The following is a 12,500-nucleotide window of genomic DNA, read 5'->3' on the forward strand; positions in this document are numbered from 1 at the left end:
GACTCTGTTGGGAATGCTCAACCGCAACTCTGTGTTATATGGTTTGAAATTGAAACTGAAATGTTATCCCAGTTTTGTAAGCAGAGATTGTTCTGTAGCCTACTTAAGCTTTAGTGCTTAGAGGTTATGCTGAGAGACGCCACTGAGTCTGTCCTCGCAAACCCCTCCTGTCTACTCTCCTCTCTCTGCCCTTCAGTCATCATTCTCTCCCTCCTTCTCTGACATCCCACCATATCACACAAGTCCTTCCCTTTCTTTCTCATACACTGCCTCTCTCCCTCTATTCTCCCCCCTCTGCCTCTATCTCACCCATCGTCCCTCCCTTTTATTCTTTCTCCTCTTAACATCTCTCTGTTCTACCTTGCATTTCTCTCTCTCTCTCTTTCTCTCTCTCTCTCTCTCTTTCTCTCTTTCTCTCTCTCTCTCTCTCTCTCTCTCGCTCTCTCCCCACCCTCTCTTTCTCTCCTCCTTCTCTACTATACAGGGTAATATGGCTGAATAATCCCAGTACATTAGGCCTGTTCTACATGTCAGCTAATTCGCCCTCAATAAACTGTAATTGCTCGTTAATTGTGTTTTAATGAGATCAGGGAGGGACGGGCAGCACACAAACACAAATGTTATGAATTGAGGGGAAATGATTTCTACTGGCTATGGAGTGCCCACACATTCAATTATATATACTTACTATACTTACTCACGGTGACATGCATGGTATTACAGACTGTAGAAACATTGAAACATACAGTTGTGACATACTCTAATGTACATTTGCGGTGCATAAACACATACACTGTCAGGAAACACAGTAAAGTGCACCACTTGCATTTACATGTACAGATTACACATACATACATACAGTGGGGTACAAAAATGTGGGCACCCCTGGTTTAAATGCTTTTGGGCTATTGCTTCTTGCTTATTGGTCTGCTCATTTATCTCTGCGCTCATGTAACTTGGCTTAATAAAAGGCCTCTTTGGAGACAATTGATCTAAGCTCTTTGTGCTTTGTAAGTTCTACTAAATCTATTAAGAATCAATTATATCCACAACATGATAAAAAAGGAAAAGGGCCCTGTGCAAAACCTTGGGAACCCTTTTGGATTATTCTTTGTTACCTTTTGAGGAGATGATTACTAAGGCCCAGACCAATGTGATTTACTCTTTATGACTTCAATGAGTCAGGTGAATATAATTCCAGGGTTGAACTATATATTCTGAAGTAACTCCATGCCTTCAAGTATCCAATTGTGGTGGCTGTTGTGTCTGGTGTTAAAAACCATGGGTTCCTCTAAACAGTTGTCCAAGGATGTCAGAATCAAGAGTTCACTTCCACCATCAAGGAGAAGGCTACAAAAAACTCTTGCAACGTTTCAAACCACCCATTTCCACTGTCAGAAACATCATCAGAAAATGGAAAATAAATTGAATAATTGATGTCAAGGCAAGATTTGGAAGACCAAGAAAAATGTCTGATAGAATGACTCGAGAAAAAGAAGGAACTCGAGGAAAGAAGCCTTTCCTACGACCTCAACACAAAATTAAGCGTCTGAAGTATGCAAAAGAAAACCTTGAGAAACCTGAAGCCTATTGAAACAATGTGCTTTGGACTGACAAAACCAAAATGTAACTTTTTGGCCACAACCAAAGAAGGTATGTTTGGAGAAAAAAATGAAGCATTTGTAGAGAAGAGGGGGGCACAGGCAATATTGTGCGGGTGGAAGGAAGAATAGATTCCACCAAATATCAAGACATTCTAGAGGCTAATGTTTGAAGGTCAGTCCAGAAATTGAAGTTGACGAGAGGTTGGGTATTCCAGCAAGACAATGACCCGAAGCATACCTCAAAATCACCCACAAAGTACCTCCAGGAAAGACGGATGAAGGTTTTGGAATGGCCATCACAGTCCCCAGACTTGAATATTATTGAAAATCTGTGGAGAGATCTCAAACATGCCGTGCATGCAAGAAGGGTGAAGAATATTTCTGAGCTAGAGGTGTTCTGCCAGGAAGAATTGGGAAAGAATCCCAAAACAAGAATTGAAAGACTTGAAAGCTGGCTACAGGAAGCATTTGAAAGCTGTTATAGTTGCCAGAGGAGGAGTTACAATGTACTAGCTGACAGGGTTCCTTTTGCACAAGGCCCTGTTCCTTGTTATATTATTTTGAAACTAAAAAGTACAAAATAAAAATGTATCTTGCTTTAAAATGTGATGACCCCCTGCTGGCGGAAAAGCTGAACTCCTTCTACGCCCGGTTCGACGAGGGGCGAACGGAGGTAACCACAACACAAACACCACTCTCTCCAGCTCTCAGCAGCCTCACCCTCACAGAGCATGAAGTGAGACGCGTGCTGAAGGCGGTGGACCCCAGGAAAGCCTCTGGGCCGGATGGCGTCCTGGGACGGGTGCTGAGGGACTGCGCCGACCAGCTGGCCGGGGTTTTCACCAACATCTTCAACCAGTCCCTGTCCCAGGCCACCATCCCACCCTGCCTGAAAACCTCAACTATCATCCCAGTCCCGAAGAAAAGCACGGTGAGCTGCCTAAACGACTACCGCCCGGTGGCACTCACACCAATCATCATGAAGTGCTTTGAGAAACTAGTCCGGGCCCACATAGTCACACGCCTCCCGCCCAACCTGGATCCATACCAGTTCGCCTACAGAGCCCACAGGTCCACAGAGGACGCCATCGCGACGACTCTCCACGCCACTCTATCCCACCTGGAGAGGGGAAACAGCTACGCGAGACTGCTCTTTGTGGACTTCAGCTCTGCCTTCAACACCATCCTTCCAGACAGGCTAGTGACCAAACTACTAGACCTGGGACTATCACACTCTATATGTGCATGGATCAAGGACTTCCTGTCCGACCGCCCCCAGAGGGTGCGGGTGGGCTCCCACACCTCCACAGCCCTCAGACTCAGCACTGGGTCCCCCCAGGGCTGCGTGCTAAGCCCCATCCTCTACAACCTCTACACCTACGACTTCACCCCCGTCCACCCCAGCAACTCCATCGTAAAGTTTGCAGACGACACCACCGTGGTGGGCTGCATCTCGGGGGGGGACGAGGCGGCGTACAGGGATGAGGTAGAGCAGCTGAGCAAGCTGTGCAAGGTTAACAACCTGCTGCTGAACCAGTCAAAGACCCAGGAAATCATCGTGGACTTCAGGAGGAAAAAATCTGCACATACAGGAAGACCTGTCCTGGAAGAACAACACAGCAGCCACCATCAAGAAGGCACAACAGCGGCTCTACTTCCTGAGAGTCCTCAGGAAGGAACACAACAAGCAGGAGATACTGGTGGCCTTCTACCGCTGCGCAGTGGAGAGCATCCTCACCTACTGCATCTGCAACTGGTTCTCCAGCTGCACAACCGCAGAGAGAAATGCGCTACAGAGAGTCGTGAGAACAGCCCAGAAGATCACCGGCGCCCCCCTCCCCTCTCTGGAAGTGCTGTACAACACACGCTGCCTCAGGAAGGCCTCCAAGATCTCCAGAGACCCATCCCACCCTGGGTACGAACACTTTGCCCGGCTGCCCTCGAAAAGGCGGTACAGGACCATGGCCGCAAGGACAAACAGACTGAAGCTCAGCTTCTACCCCAGGGCCATCCAGGCCCTGAACACAGCAAAGACCTAGGTTCTGGGCCCTGGACAGTCTGGACGGATTGATGGCAGCTGCTGGATTGTAAAAATCAGGTGTAGTGCTGAGGCACAAATGTGTACATTTCAAGCCTGCAAACTGCGACACTTTAAATGAATGTGCAATAACACTATGTGCAATATGACAACCCTAGTCGTTTTATCTGTACAGTATAGTATAGTGGATAGTGTACATAGACTTTATTTATGTAAACCAGCTCCTTTCCCTTTTTTTGTTTTTGTTTTGTTTTGTTTCCTAGCACCAGGGGAGCCACCCCTCCCAAATTTCGTTGTTTGGTACCTGTACTATAGCAATGACAATAAAGACCATTCATTCATTCATTCATTCATTCATTCATTCATTCATTCATTCGAAATGTGTTGTGTTTAACTTTGTACTATTTAGAGGTTAGGTTTGCTTCTTTTCACTTAGATCTTAATTGTAAAAGGCATTTCGACTGTACATACAGTACCAATCAAAAGTTTGGACACACCTTCTCATTCAATGGTTTTATTTTATTTTTAAAAATAATTTTCTACATTTTAGATTATACTGAAGACATAAAAAATATGAAAGAACACATGTGGAATTATGTAGTAAACAAAAAAGTGTTAAACAAACCAGAATATGTTTTAGATTTTAGATTCTTAAGTAGCTACCTTTAGCTTTGATGACAGCTTTGCACACTCTTGGCATTCTCTCAATCAGCTTGGTGTGTGTGTGTGTGTGTGTGTGTGTGTGTGTGTGTGTGTGTGTGTGTCAGTGGAAAAGGAAACTGTGAACACCGTCCAGCATTCTCTTCTCTAGGAGAAAACCACAAAAAAAGCGAATGGTGGCTACTTTGAAGAATCTAAAATATAAAACATATTATGGTTTGTTTAACACTTTTTTGTTTACTACGTAATTCCATAATGTGTTCTTTCATAGTTTTGATGTCTTCAGTATTAATCTACAATGTAGAAAATAATATATAAATAAAGAAAAACCATTGATTGAGAAGGTGTGTCCAAACTTTTGACTGGTACTGTACATACTGTACATACATTATATGGACAAAAGTATGTGGACACAATTATCATCTCGGGCTGTTTTCATGATATGGGCTAGGCTCCTTAGTGAAGGGAAATCTTAGTGCTCCAGCATACAACACGATTCTAGAGAATTGTATGCTTCCAACTTTGTGGCAAAAGTTTGGGGATGGCCCTTTCCAGTTTCAGCATGACAATGCCCCCATACACAAAGTGAGGTCCATAATGACATGGTTTGCTGAGTTTGGTCTGGGAGAACATGACTGGCTTGCACACAGAGCTGTGACTTCAACCCCATCGAACACCTTTGGGATGAATTGGAACGCTGACTGCAAGCCAGTCCTTCTCGCCCAGCATCAGTGCCCGACCTCATTAATGCTCTTGTGGCTGAATGGGAGCAAATCCCTGCAACCATATTCTAAAATCTAGTAGAAAGTCTTCCCAAAAGAGTGGAAGCTGTTATAGGAGCAAAGGTGGGACCAACTGCCCATGGTTTTGGAATGAAGTTCAACAAGCACATATGTGACAGGGTCTGATGAAAAGGTCTGCAAGTCTGGCAACGTCATTTTTTAGTTTGTTCCAGATTATGAAATGGTAGATTGTAAGCTTTCAAATGATGTGTCATACAGTGAAATCAAGTGAAGAAGTTATGCGTATTTGAATGTTGATACCCCCCAAATCAACGAGCAGAGAAATTTACAGAATATAGCAGAGAGATTTAATTCAAGATTCATGATTTATTATTGCCATGTGTGCCAAAGGTTTATTGGCTTCAGGTTCAGTCGACATTGCAGCAGCAAGAGAAAACAAAATGGCAATGGAAGAAATGAGGCAAGATACAATTGAGCAATACAATAATAGAATAATAGAAAAATAATAATGTTGTGTCCGTGTGTATGCATTTATCATTATAGTCCATAAAGCATCTAGTGTAGTTCCTTCCCATCCCATCTGGGCATCAACGCTGTAATACAAAATTAAGACAGTACAATGATTGCCCACTGTTACCAACACACCATTTTTAGGGAATACTACTATGTTGATAAAATAGAATTGCTAATACAAGTCCATATTATTGCCGGAGACTTTAATCATGCCGACCTGAAAGTAGTACTAATACAAGTCCATATTATTGCCGGAGACTTTAATCATGCCGACCTGAAAGTAGTACTACCCAAGTTCTATCAGCATGTTAAATGTGCAACAAGAGGAGAAAAAACACTGGATAAGGTATACACCAACATCAAGCGTGCTTACATGGCTAGACCGCTAGCTCATCTAGGCATGTCTGACCATGTGTCAATCCTCCTGATTCCAGCCTACACTACCATGAGTGTTATGACACGGGGGCGAGGGAGCTCAAGGACACGACACCGGAGGCAGAATATAGTGTTAGCCCCGTAGGGTATTTATTTACAGTGCAGGTGGGTGGAAACACAGATGATGAGTCCGGAGGTTTCAGCCTGGCGGGCTGGGGGTTTCAACCTGGCGGGATGGCGGTAGTGGTTGGCATAGGCTGTGGAGGAACAGGAAAGCAGGGTAAGTCTCCACGGTAGGCCAGTACACAAGATATCAACGAATCATAAGAATAGGCACAAGAGCAAAGTTCATAACTAATCACAGAGGATACTTGCCAGGTCATTCTTAGGGAAGAACTGACGATGAATGAAGGGAGTCCAGGGTAGATGTAGCCAGAGGGTTAATTGGGAGTGGAGACAGGTGTGTTGGTTTGACTGTGGCTGGATAACCCTCCAATCACCGGGAACGAGCTTCACCTGCGGCGGAGAGCACGCTGTGCTCGAGTTGTGGGGGCGGGTGCTCGGGCTGTGGGGGCGGGAGAGGGCGTGTGTGACGGCCCAGCCGTAACAATGAGGAAAAGTGCTCCCATCACCACTAAGACTGTCAGAACCTGGCCAGAAGGGTCCGCTCCACTGCAGATCTGCCTAAATGACACCTCATGGCAGGAATATGAGCATGAGGACCTGGAACAGTTCACGTCGTCGGTTCTGAACCACATAGTGAACTGCACCAACTCAGTCACCGTGGACAAACGGGTCCGGGTCTACCCCAACACGAAGCCATGGATGACTGGGAAGGTCCAAAAACTGATCAATGAGAGGGACAACGCCTTCTTCGCAGCGAAGGGCACACTGCTGTACAGCACCACCAGGGCTAACCTAAAGCGCGGCATCCGGAAGGCCAAGGCAGACCACAGAGAGAAGATTGAGGAATGCTTCCTGAGCAACGACTCCAGGCGGGTGTGGCAGGGGGTCCAGCACATGACAAACTTCAGAGCCAACAGGCTCACAGCCGCAGAGGACGACCCCCTGCTGGCGGAAAAGCTGAACTCCTTCTACGCCCGGTTCGACGAGGGGCGAACGGAGGTAACCACAACACAAACACCACTCTCTCCAGCTCTCAGCAGCCTCACCCTCACAGAGCATGAAGTGAGACGCGTGCTGAAGGCGGTGGACCCCAGGAAAGCCTCTGGGCCGGATGGCGTCCTGGGACGGGTGCTGAGGGACTGCGCCGACCAGCTGGCCGGGGTTTTCACCAACATCTTCAACCAGTCCCTGTCCCAGGCCACCATCCCACCCTGCCTGAAAACCTCAACTATCATCCCAGTCCCGAAGAAAAGCACGGTGAGCTGCCTAAACGACTACCGCCCGGTGGCACTCACACCAATCATCATGAAGTGCTTCGAGAAACTAGTCCGGGCCCACATAGTCACACGCCTCCCGCCCAACCTGGATCCATACCAGTTCGCCTACAGAGCCCACAGGTCCACAGAGGACGCCATCGCGACGACTCTCCACGCCACTCTATCCCACCTGGAGAGGGGAAACAGCTATGCGAGACTGCTCTTTGTGGACTTCAGCTCTGCCTTCAACACCATCCTTCCAGACAGGCTAGTGACCAAACTACTAGACCTGGGACTATCACACTCTATATGTGCATGGATCAAGGACTTCCTGTCCGACCGCCCCCAGAGGGTGCGGGTGGGCTCCCACACCTCCACAGCCCTCAGACTCAGCACTGGGTCCCCCCAGGGCTGCGTGCTAAGCCCCATCCTCTACAACCTCTACACCTACGACTTCACCCCCGTCCACCCCAGCAACTCCATCGTAAAGTTTGCAGACGACACCACCGTGGTGGGCTGCATCTCGGGGGGGGACGAGGCGGCGTACAGGGATGAGGTAGAGCAGCTGAGCAAACTGTGCAAGGTTAACAACCTGCTGCTGAACCAGTCAAAGACCCAGGAAATCATCGTGGACTTCAGGAGGAAAAAATCTGAGGTCCAGCCCCTGCTCATCGACGGAGAGAGCGTGGAGAGAGTCTCAACCCTCCGATTCCTGGGGGTGCACATACAGGATGACCTGTCCTGGAAGAACAACACAGCAGCCACCATCAAGAAGGCACAACAGCGGCTCTACTTCCTGAGAGTCCTCAGGAAGGAACACATCAAGCAGGAGATACTGGTGGCCTTCTACCGCGGCACGGTGGAGAGCATCCTCACCTACTGCATCTGCAACTGGTTCTCCAGCTGCACAACCGCAGAGAGAAATGCACTACAGAGAGTCGTGAGAACAGCCCAGAAGATCACCGGCGCCCCCCTCCCCTCTCTGGAAGAGCTGTACAACACACGCTGCCTCAGGAAGGCCTCCAAGATCTCCAGAGACCCAACCCACCCTGGGTACGAACACTTTGCCCGGCTGCCCTCGAAAAGGCGGTACAGGACCATGGCCGCAAGGACAAACAGACTGAAGCTCAGCTTCTACCCCAGGGCCATCCAGGCCCTGAACACAGCAAAGACCTAGGTTCTGGGCCCTGGACAGTCTGGACGGATTGATAGCAGCTGCTGGATTGAAAAAATCAGGTGTAGTGCTGAGGCACAAATGTGTACATTTCAAGCCTGCAAACTGCGACACTTTAAATGAATGTGCAATAACACTATGTGCAATATGACAACCCTAGTCGTTTTATCTGTACAGTATAGTATAGTGGATAGTGTACATAGCCTTTATTTATGTAAACTAGCTCCTTTCCCTTCTTGTTTTTTTAGTTTTTTTTTTCTCTTTCCTAGCACCAGGGGAGCCACCCCTCCCCAATGTCGTTGTTTGGTACCTGTACTATAGCAATGACAATAAAGACCATTCATTCATTCATTCATTCACAATGACAATGACAAATACCTGAAGTGCTGGTGACTCACCTCAAGGTCTCATCTCTCAGAACCTATATACGTACAATGTACATACATAGGCTACATACAGACCTCGACAAACAGGTAAACAAAAATGCTTACATAGAGCATACAGATGCAGCATACACCTAAGCAGACCTACAGTGGTGCACATGCACATGCACATGCACATGCACATGCACATGCACATGCACATGCACATGCACATGCACATGCACATACACATGCACATGCACATGCACATACACATGCACATGTCTGCACACACATGCACAAACACACACACACACACACACACACACACACACTCGCCCAGTGCCTCATTCAGGTTACACACACAAACGTGTCGGTCATGACCGCATACACTTCTGAATTTGAAGGATTAGAGCTAGAATGTCAATGGTACAGTAAGCCCTCTCAATGGGGACGAAGAAGGGAGGGGTGGATATGAGAGCATGGGAAAGAAGAGAGGAGAGAGGATGAGGGGGGGGAGGGCGGGGAGGCTGGTGCTAAAGAGTGGGGAAACGACAGGAATGAAGAAAGGTTAAGGTAGCTAGAAAGGGGGAGAGAGTAAAGAGAAGGAAGTGAGAGCAAAAGAGAGAGAGAGAGGGAGAGGAAGGAGAGAAAGATGGACTTAAACAGAGGGAGGCAGGTTATTTCCCCATAGATCTCATTAAAGGCTTCTAATCCCCCTGCACTTGCCCTGCAGAAAAGGGCCAAAGGGAAAGAGAGAGAGAGAGAGAGAGAGAGAGGGGGAGAGGGAGAGGGAGAGGGAGAGAGAGAGAGAGGCCAACAGTATCTCCTGCATAGATAATGAGTGACAGCACAAACAGAGAACGAAGGAGAGAGTAGGATGGGCAGGGAAGGATAAAGAGAAGGATGGACAGAGTGAGTGGGTGGGTGAGCAGGATAGTAGGATCACACTTAAGACAATGAGCATTTTATTGATGTGGTACAGTGATCTGGGAGAGTGGGAATTAAAAGAAAGAGATTGATCAGACATTCAACAAAAAAATTGGAGTAGAGAGAATGACTCCTTGCAGAGGTGCCTCTGGACATTGGTCATGGACTTACACACATTACTTTAAAAGCTGCCTACAGTGAATTGTAATTATGACATGGAGCCAATCAGTATAAAGAGAGTCAGACTTCTGTCCTATGAACCAATCAGGGTAAAGAATAACCCTTTGATGGCCAACCAGAGTGAAGAACCAGTCCTAGTGGCCAGTTAGAGTCAGAACTCTGAATGGACCAATCAACTGCCATGTTAAGTAGTCCACCAGTGCCTGTTATTCAGGTCCTCTTGTCTGAACCTAAATTGGTAATGCGTCTTTGATTAACTGCTGAATTATAGTCATTATGCAATGATTATCATTGCTCCATTTCATAATCATTCAAACAATAATGATGGTGATTATGCGTATATTCCTCAAGCATAATATGGCATTCATAAGCTTCTCTCTGTGATCTAAGGTTCTATTCAGCCGTTGATGTGACTGTGCGTGAAATACAAGCATTGTGTGTCTTTGCACACGTGTGATTTACGTGTTGGTGCAGTGTGTCAACCTGTGAGTAAAAATATAATCTAATGCATAAGGACACACCCACTCATCCTTATCACTCTCTCTCTCTCTCTCTCTCTCTCTCTCTCTCTATCTCATAAACCCTCGCCTCTCTCTGACTCCACCTCTCGTCCTCCATCCCACTGTAACACACACACACACACACACACACACACACACACACACACACACACACACACACTTGATCCCATAGTTCCTTGTCTCCTAGGGAACACAGAGATGTCTCTATGGCAACAAGCAGCTTGCTCCACTAATGAACCGGTTGCCATAGTGATTGGGTTGGCTGTGCGCAAACCAAGAGACTGAATAAAAGAGAGGGAGAAAAATTCTACACCTCTGCACAGCACTCCATGCTCTCTCTCTCTCTCTCTCTCTCTCTCTCTCTCTCTCTCTCTCTCTCTCTCTCTCTCTCTCTCTCACACACACACACACACACACACACACACACTCACACACACACATACACATACACACACATACACACACACACATACACACACACATACACACACACACACACACACACACACACACACACCGGAAAAAAACCAGACAAAGTAAAGGTGAGAGAGGCATAGACAGCGAGGGCCAGTAAGAGCTTACATGGAACAGACATGAGCCAGCTGATCTCCTGATGGACCAGTCAAACAGCTGTTTCAAGGTCATCATGGGAATTACCTATTTTGCCCTGCCAAGACTCGTACCAGAGAGCCAAAGAGAGAGATGGGTGGTGAGAGTGTGAGTGTGAGTGACAAAGGAAAATGCTCTCTTCAATGTAGATGTAATAGTCCTCTAGTCCCAAGACTCGCTCCAATTCATCTCGTTCCAATTCGCCTCCTCAGCAGGGACCACCAACCATTCATATTCTATCTGTTGCCTGGAGTCTGTGCCATATAGAGCTCACTGGTTGCAATGTCTCCCCCTGGTGGTCCAGAGTGGGACTGACATCAGTGCTGCAGTGAGGAGAGGTTTTTACACTCGAAATATACTGCACTAATTTCTTCGCCCCCCCCAAGTCTTACCTCTAGGCTTGTCAGTAATGTCTAGTAGTTGGTTAACCATCTCTCTCTGTTTTTCCTGAAATACTGTTTTATTAGGGGCGCTTGGGTGGCGTAGCGGGTTAAGTGCTGACCATGTAACCGTAGGGTCCCAGGTTCGATTCCGGCCGGGGACATATCCTGCATGTCATTCCTCCTCTCTCTCTCACCCATCCTTCCTGTCTAAATCTTCACTGTAACTGTCAATAAAAAAAAATAATAAAAAAATATATGAGTGGGACTGGCCCACTCAGATTTTTTTTTTTTAAATACTGTTTTATTTCTTATCTGAACCTCCTCCTCTGTCGGTCCCTGTATCACCGCTGCAGAAGTGTTTGCGGTTCAACCCGGACGCGACCGTGTGGAAGGCCAAGCAGCAGGTGCTGTGTTCTCTGAACGAGTCGCTGCGGGACGTCCTGAACTACGGCCTGTTCCAGCCGGCCACCGACGGCCACGACGCCAAGTTCCTGGAGGAGGAGAGGTTGCTGCGGGAGTACCCACAATCCTTTGAGAAAGGGGTGCCATATTTAGAGGTATGGTCCTGTTAGGGTCTCAATGTATCTTGTAGTACCTGTGTGGTAATTGTGAAGTACTGTTACTGTTACATCCATGTCATTTCTCTTCGTTTTCCTTTCTTCTTGGCGAAGGATTATGTGTGACAAACTAGGTGAAGCCTGGCCATGCCATACATCTACAGGCCCCCATCGCCTGAATCTAGGTCAAAAGCTGAGGAGAATTGAGGACAAAGGTCCTCCCAGTCGGGATGAACTCTTCTCTACCTCTGTCTGGCTGTGTCTCTCTCTCTCTGTGTCCCTCTCTCCTATCTGTCTGTCTCTCTCTCCTGCTCACCGGCTGACTCTCGTTGTTTTCTCCATCTCTCTCTTCTTCTCTGCATTAGTTTCGCTATAAGACCAGGGTGTACAAACAGACAAACCTAGATGAGAAGCAGCTGGCTAAACTGCACACTAAGGTACTGGACCCATGTTTCTAAAGGCGTGTGTC

At 47.2% G+C, this 12,500-nt stretch overlaps 1 protein-coding gene across 1 annotated transcript in view; it reads left to right on the forward strand.

The window, feature by feature from the left end:
- Positions 1–12,500, forward strand: part of shank1 (SH3 and multiple ankyrin repeat domains 1) — a gene marked incomplete at both ends in the record, with an annotated part of 45,751 nt that overhangs the window by 4,254 nt on the left and 28,997 nt on the right. The window contains 2 exons of the mRNA XM_080524902.1: positions 11,828–12,031; positions 12,397–12,468. Of these exons, the coding sequence (XP_080381028.1) occupies positions 11,828–12,031; positions 12,397–12,468 (276 nt within the window). The remainder of the gene's footprint in view (positions 1–11,827; positions 12,032–12,396; positions 12,469–12,500) is intronic.

Source organism: Nansenia antarctica (genome assembly GCF_963989245.1).
Source record: "Nansenia antarctica genome assembly, chromosome: 2".
Taxonomy (NCBI): Eukaryota; Metazoa; Chordata; class Actinopteri; order Argentiniformes; family Microstomatidae; genus Nansenia; species Nansenia antarctica.